The sequence below is a fragment of the Elephantulus edwardii genome, unplaced genomic scaffold (genome assembly GCF_000299155.1).
Source record: "Elephantulus edwardii isolate Elephantulus edwardi_28Jun2011 unplaced genomic scaffold, EleEdw1.0 scaffold00047, whole genome shotgun sequence".
In the NCBI taxonomy this organism is placed as follows: Eukaryota; Metazoa; Chordata; class Mammalia; order Macroscelidea; family Macroscelididae; genus Elephantulus; species Elephantulus edwardii.
The window spans coordinates 8198962-8206991 of NW_006399797.1; the positions used below are offsets into that span (position 1 = coordinate 8198962).

Genomic DNA, 8030 nt, shown 5'->3' on the forward strand with positions numbered 1-8030 from the left:
AAGAATATGTTAATCTAGCCACAATGGGATTGGCAGTTTTGCTGTTCCACCAAGCTTAAATTGAGCAGGTTCAGCAGCAGAAATTTTGGAATCTCCAAGGCAAGAAAGGAGAAGCAGAGAATGTAGTATGCATCCCTTGGGCCCACGGTTTTCTGCACTACTCAGACCAGGGACTACAGGGAAGCCCAGCAGTCACAGCAGAGAACCAGAGACCCAACATGAGACACAGCTGACCTGACTGCTGCCCCGTGGAGTTAGAGCCAGCAGCCTTCACTCAAGCTTACTGGAGGAATTGGGAGAAGCACCACAACTAGCAGGACTAAGAGAACTTTTTAACACTGGCCTAGAGCCACAAGGCTGAAGGCCAAAGAGGCTACAAACACAAGTCAGAGGCTGCACTGAAAAGAGAAGTTGTATTCTGTTGCCAACCTGAGTTATGAAACATTTAACTTCCCTGATAAACTCCATAATCCTGAGGATGGTTCTATGAGGTCTGTCGCTATTGTAAAGGATTGTAGACCCAGTAAAACAGCACAGAAATTGGACTTTATAGAAGCAGGGGTGGGAATGTGAGAGACACAATCGTACGGGAATTGGTTTTGTGTTGCGTATGTTGTTGATGAGGACAGTTCCCCCTTATGGAGTTTGTAGAGATCAGATACGCCCCTGCTCTTTTAACTCCTCTAAAGAGCACACTGGTTGTGCTTCTGCCAAGACTTCTACATAGAGCTTATAATTTTATATGAAATAAAGATCATCTAAGTATCTTAAATATTTAGGCTCCAAAGAGAAAAAGATTTTATTGTAATTAAATTATATAGTTGTCAGTTTATATTTTGGTTCTGTATAATAAATTAGGTTATCTTCATTGAGGTTTTCTTTCTTTATTAATTGAGTGCAAGAGTATCTGATAAATTAGTCTTGAAAAGTGATTTTGTTTTTGTTCCTTGATACTTACTATAGGAGGACGACTTTGTAGAAAGGACATCATCCAATTAATAGCAAATTTTGTTGATCCCGATCCAAGATTTCCCTAAAATACTCGAGAAAATAAACAAGTTATATTTATGAAGTTCAAGTTATATCCAATAGCGCACTCATCATCAAGTACATTTTTATCCTGATCAATCAAATCTTCAAAATAAGTGTTTTGAAATAGATGAGTACTTTAGGAGTAAAAGTAGTCCCTTGTAGGTTAATTAGTTCTAGAGACCAGCTGTAACCTAGGAATTCTGGGTATATTGTTATTGTTATTGTTGTTGTTGATTGTTGCTGAGTCGAGCACAACATATAGTGACCCCATGAGCAAAAGACCTGAAGCCCTCCTACAACAATCTCCATTTATCAAAGCTCACAGAGTTTCCAGAAGCATGCTCTTTAGGAAGTGGATGCCACTCTAATAATATAATATGTAATCATATTATGTGCATACATATAATATACTCAAACTCATTGCCACTGACTTGGAACTGAGATATGGGTGACCCTCCATTGGGTTTCCAAAGTTGTAAATCACACAGAGGAGACTGTCCATCTTTCTTCCTTAAAATCACTGGTAGATCCAAACCACCAGAGAAGTGCAGCATTCTGGTTAGTAGCACAGCTCCATAAACATTAGGCCCCCATAGCTCCTTATATATCATACATCTATTTAATAATCATACAATATATAATATGTAGTACCTGCTGAAAGACAAGAAGTATCTCATACAAAAGTGCTGTAGCTGTATCTGTGTACTCCAAGATAAGCTTCTGTAACTAGAATGTTAAAGAAAAATTAATACAATACTAGAGGCAGCACCAGAAATGGTCATTTCTCTTTATTCCCCTTAGATACTTATTAAAGAATATTTGGCTAACTTAAAATAGAATCAGTGTAGACAATCATCCTGTTCCATTTGTTTCAAGTCATTCTCAAGAAAATGGCTTTCACAAGAAAGAGTATCTGTTTCATATTGGCCAGAAAAGTAGGCTAGGGATTAGTAATTCCACCTCTAGGAATTTATCCAGGGAATTTATCCAGGCAAAAATCAGAGAAGTTTACAAAAGTATTTCCATAAGGATGGTTGTAACTGAATTAACTAGAAGAGCATTACCCAAAAGGGACTTTCTGCAACAATGAAAATGTATTATCTGCCTTATGAAATAGGTAGCCACTAGCATTCATGGCTATTAAATATAGCGAATGAGGTTAGGGGCAACTGAGCAATTACCACTATAATCCCTTTAATGGCACAGCAAAGAACTAAGACACTAGGTGATAGAGAAAATTGGAAAATATGTAACAGTTTAATATAGCTTTAAAGTGAACTATAATACAGCTTCCAAAATGATGATGTGTACGTATTAATTGGCATAGCATGCTATCAATAACAGGTGTGCTGTTAAGTGAAACAGATTTCTAACAGTAGGTCTGATATGGTATTTGTATAAACAAAAATGTTAATATTATCTCCTTATTAAATAAGTGTTACTTCTGGGTCATAAGATGATGGCAATCTTTCATATATTTTTTGCATATGCTTTTATGTTTGCATATATGTTATGTGATCTTTTGTATTTCTACATTTTGGGGGGAAATAAATGTTTAGCTTGTGGCTAAATCTCCCAAATTTATGTAAGTTAATCCAAAACACTTATAAACCAACTGTGAGCTTTTCAATAAACTCCAATTTTCCATATTACATCATTGGTTAGAGTAAGTCTAGAATTGAACTTGCTAGAATATATTCAGCCATTTTGCTGCACAAGAAAGCTAATTATTCTCTTCTTTAAAAGTGGGTCAAGGAAAGAAGATGCAATGGTGTGCACAGAATACTAACACCAAAACTGCATGTCTGATTTGCTAAACCAATCAGATAAATAATGCTACTTCTTTTTTAGAAATGCAGAAATATACCATCTAGAATTGAGGTGGAAAAAATGGTCCCTCTCTACTCATCTAGAATTATATTATGGCAATTAGACTATCCTCAATTTGAACTAAAAATCTTTTGCTAGTATAAATAAATATATAGAATTTACAGGAATATTATTACTTTCAAGAACTCTCCAAACAGTTAATGGAATCCATCTTCTAACCTACAAATCCCAGGAGAACTTGTCAATGGGCATGCTGCAGATTCTTTGCAGAGATGAGCTCTAGTTTAAAATTGCTCACTCCAGTATGTCTTGGAGCCAAAATTTCCATTATTTGTTCATAGCAGGACTAATACTTGAGGTACAACAAAATGGCTTAAAACTTAGCCTCTCTGTTCTGTTACCATTAGACATTTCCAAATAAAAATGTCATAGGCAAAATTACAATTAATGAATCCAAATCCTAGTTTGTTGTTTCCCCTCTCTCCCTGGAATTCTTATCTGACTCCAAGGCCAAGTTCTAACGGTCATCTCCTAACCTTTACTATTCTTTATGTTTATATGAACCTACCAACTGAACTTTGAAAGTATTTGTGGAATATATCTTCAACACAACTGTTATATATCCCACATACATGTATAAGAAACTAGTCTAAGTGTTAGAGATGCAATGGAGACCAATATAACACACAAGGCCCTGTCCTCATGTCATATACACTTAAGTTGAAAAAGAGGCATCAATATAACACATAAGTACAGTAGTTACAAACAGAAACAAACACTATGAAAGAAATGAAGAGGAAGTTAAGAAATTCTACAAAGGATGTCTAGTTTCATCTGAGGATCAAGAAAGGATACTCTCTGGCCCACAGTCATCTCTCACTTGAACTACTACTATACTAGCATCTAAACAGCTCTGTTTGTCTGAGTCTTGCTTTCAGCTTTATTTTTTAATCTCTAATCTATTTATTCCTCTACTGAAAGTATTGCCATATGAGTACAATACATTAAACCTACTGCCATCTAGTCAATTCCAGCTCAGAGCTCTTCTGTGCTCATGGATGCATTTTATTAATAGTTATCTTTCCAATCAGATCATAAACTCACAAAAATTACATTGATTTTACATGACATTTATATCCCACTGCATCTTCTAACAGATGTTCAATAAATAGTCAAAGAATTAGTGAATGTAAGAGTTTATGTTTTAATAACTCTGGTTCAAGAACTATCATCAATATTTTTTTTTCTTCAAAGTTTGTTGGCCTGGTTCAAAATAACTGAATAGCAAGCAAATTTACTCTCTCACAATAAATGCTTTCTAGGTAACTTGAATTTTTTTAATTGTTCTGATACTTCTTAGAAAAGGCAAATAAACTCACCAAGAGTTTGTACTATTTAGAGAAATTTAGAGATGGCTGGCTTCTAAAACAAGCCAAGGCAAGCAAATCTCTAAAATCAGCGTTTTCTAACCCATAGTGCTACTACTATAGAATTACCTAAACAGAGATAATCTCATTTATAAGTAATGCAAAATATTCTAGTATATACTGGATGCCTTAAAACATTTAACTCAAATCCATAAATTGGTTTTGGAAGTAACTCATAGCACACCCTTCATTGGATTTCTGCGGCTGTAAATCACATGGGAATAAACTGTCCACTGTTTTCTCTCAAAGCCATTGGCAGATTCAAACTACTAGAGCTGACATTTGGGTTGGCAGCGCAGTTCCCTATGAACTGTGCCACCAGAGCTCCTATATCATAAAAAGTGAATATATAAAACTGTCAATAGTTATCTAAGCTTTGAGGTCCATGACAAACATATGTACTCTTTGATTTAATATAGAGTATGTCTATAATCTATAATCCCATAGTCTATGGTAAAAGACATCAGGGTCTCCTAAAAGTATATTTCTGTCTACCTCCAAAATTCTCATCTCACCTCAGCATCAAAGGACATCTCAACTAAAGCTGAATCGGCCGTCAATGAGATATCAAACACAGGACAAGATTTGGGGATCTGAGGCTCACTAATTAAAATGACCAAAAGATTAAACAGCGCTCCCCTGAAAAAGAAATAAAAGGCAAATGATGAGTAAATTTTGGAAAGGTAAATGAGTGACACCAAATTGCAGACACTGAATATAATTTTACCTAAAATATCAAGCATTGCAGACTATTCCCAACTAAATTGTTTAACCCTTAGACATGCAGATGAATGAATGACAAGTGACAAGATATTTAAAGTAAAATAATTTTGTGGTCTTTTGACTCAGCATAAATTTAATTCTCTAAGAAATAAGGGGAGTCACATAATTTGAAAAACTTAAACAAATTTGGATGTAAATAGTATTTGGGTGATTTCAATTATAGAATTATTTTCCAAGGGACTTTTCACATAGTACCAATTCCAAGCAATCTTATGCTTAAAATGGTGTCTACCAAACTTCTCCGAAGCTTTAATATATACATTGCATGTCTCTAGGAGAGAGAAACTGTGTGCAGCATTTCTTAAAGTGCTTATTTGAAGCCTTATACCAGAACTCTTTTTTAACAGGGCATTTCACAGAGCTCTCATAGCCTAGGCTATATAGGCAGTTGTGCTGCCAACCTAAAGGTTACTAGTTCAAGTCTACCAGCAGCTTCTCAAAAGATAGAAGGGCTGAGTTCCTGAATGGAGGAGAAAGGGCAGGACAGGAAAAGAAGGAAGGAAGGAAAAAAGGAAGGAAGAAAGAGGGGCAATCTCCTCCTGTGCATTTTTATAGCTTTTGCAAAACTTTTGGCAGTCTGGGATATTCAGGACTCTTCTCCAACACCACAACTCAAAGGCACTGATTCTTCTTCTGTTGTCTTCATTTATTGTCCAACTTTCAGATGCACAACAAGTAACTGAAAAGATCATGTCATGGATCAGGTGCACCATAGTCTTTAAACTGAGATCATTGCTCTTCAGTACTTTGGAGAGGTCCTTAACAGATTTTCCCGCTGATGATGGATTTGGGTAAGATGAAATCATTGACTTAAACCTTTTCTCTATTTATCATGATGTTGTCTATTAGCCAAGTGGTGAGTATTTTTGTTTCCCTGACATTAAGATGTAATCCATACTGAGGACTGTATTCTTTGATCTTCTGCCAATTAATAAATTCCAACTCATAGCTACCCAAATAGGAAAGAGCAGAATTGCCCATAGGATTTACAAGACTGCAATCTTTGTGGAAAGAGACTGTCATGTCTTCCTTTCAAGAAATAGCTAGTAGGTTTAAGCTTCCAATTTTAAGCAGCCAGATGCCTAACAACCATACCACCAGGGCTCCTGACCACCAACCACTCAAACACACCTCCATGGAGTTGATTCCAACTCATATCAATCCTTCATCAAGTTTCTCAGACCGTAAATCTTAATAGGAGGAGAGTGGCTGTCTTTCTTCCTCTTGGCTGCTGGTGAATTTGCACCACTGGAGATGAGCACTCTTTTGGTTAAAAGTGCAACAGGCTATGGATTACATCACCACAGTTTCTTGAACACCACTATTAGTTAATAAAAAGAGTATTAAATTTCAGGTCTCTGCTTTCAAAGGCCAGGTATTGTCTATAATAAAGCCACACTAACAAAAACTTACTTAGCATTTCACAGTAGCTTTCAAGTGTCACTCATTCACTGCCAGGGAGTCAATTTCAACTCTACCCTGGAAATTGCAGTACAAGCAGATAGCCCATCTTTCTCCATCAGAGACACTGGTGGAATCAAACCATGAAAGACATTGAATTTCTGAGTTAGTAGCATAACTTTTACATACGGAACACTCACTGAGGTGTATTGTTGTTAAGTGCCATGGAGTTGACTATGACTCATAATGACCCTATGAGTTAAAAATACAAACCTTGCCCTATCTTACACCATCCTCATGATAATCCAATATGTTCACATCTGTGATACAGTAATAATCACTGTATCAATCCATCTTTTTTAGAATCTTCCTCTTTCTCTTACTTGCTACCTTTCCCAGTATGATGTCTTTTTCCAACGACCAGCCTCTCCTCACAACATGCTCAAAGTATTTGAGATGAAGTTTTACCATCCTTGACTTGAAGGAGCATCCTGGTTGCACTACCGCCAAGACAGACTTATTTCTTCTTTTGGCAGTCCATGGGATATGCAGTACTCTTCTCCAACACCACAATTCAAAGATATTTACTCTTTCCTTAATCATTGTTAAATTTGTAGATGCAATAAAGTAAATTGAATACCATGGCTTGAGTCATACACATCTTAGTCTTTTAATTGGCAAAATTTTGCTCTTCAGCACTTTTGAGAGGGCCTTGGCAAATTTCTTCAAAGCAACATGTCTTCTGATTTCTTGACTGCCCCCTACCAGGGATGTTAATTGTGGATCCTGTAAAATTAAATCATTGGCAACTTCAATCTTTTCCTCCATCAATCATGATGTTGGTAATTGGTCCAGTGATAAGGATTTCTATTTTCTTGATATTGAGATGTAACTTGTATAGAAAGCTATACTCTGATTTTCTGCAGTAAGTGCTTCAATTCTTCTTCACTTTCTGTAAGCAAGGTTGCATCATCTGCATAATGCAGATTGTTGAGTTTTCCTCTAATTCTGATGCCACATTCTTCTTCACAAAGTCCAGCTTCTCAAAAATCATTTGCTCAGCACACAGATTGAATAGATATGGAGAAAGATACAATTATAACACACTGTTATAGGTGTTATTTAGGTGGTTAGGTGTTGTTTAGGTATGAGAATCATAAAAACTAAGAAATATAATTATACAAAATTTCCTCTAATTGTTAGAATTCTTTTCATAGTAGCATAAAAAGACTATGTTGTCATTGTTGTTATGTGCCATTGAGTCAGAAATGATTCATAGCTGACCCTCGAATAAGACTCCAGTGGTTGTAAATCACAAGAGAGGAGACGGCTCATCTTTCTCCCTTGGAGCAGCTCATAGACTCAAACCATGTGCCTTTCAGTTGTTGAATAACTTCTTACTACTAGGCCACCAGAGCACCCTACAATGATACAAGGGCTCCTAAAGATTCTACACAATGTTTTTTCATTAATATTCTTTTTAATTTTTTATTATTATTATTAATTTTAATGAAAATTTACAGAGACTTTGGATTTCCATTTATTCATTGTTGCACT

The 8030-nt window shown here is 35.9% G+C and overlaps 1 protein-coding gene across 1 annotated transcript in view; it reads right to left on the reverse strand.

The window, feature by feature from the left end:
- LOC102859265 (chromosome unknown open reading frame, human C12orf56) overlaps positions 1–8030 on the reverse strand; it is a 117915-nt gene that overhangs the window by 8211 nt on the left and 101674 nt on the right. The window contains exons 11-13 of the mRNA XM_006886096.1: positions 4805–4928; positions 1684–1758; positions 959–1033 (exon numbers count right to left, since the gene is read on the reverse strand). Of these exons, the coding sequence (XP_006886158.1) occupies positions 959–1033; positions 1684–1758; positions 4805–4928 (274 nt within the window). The remainder of the gene's footprint in view (positions 1–958; positions 1034–1683; positions 1759–4804; positions 4929–8030) is intronic.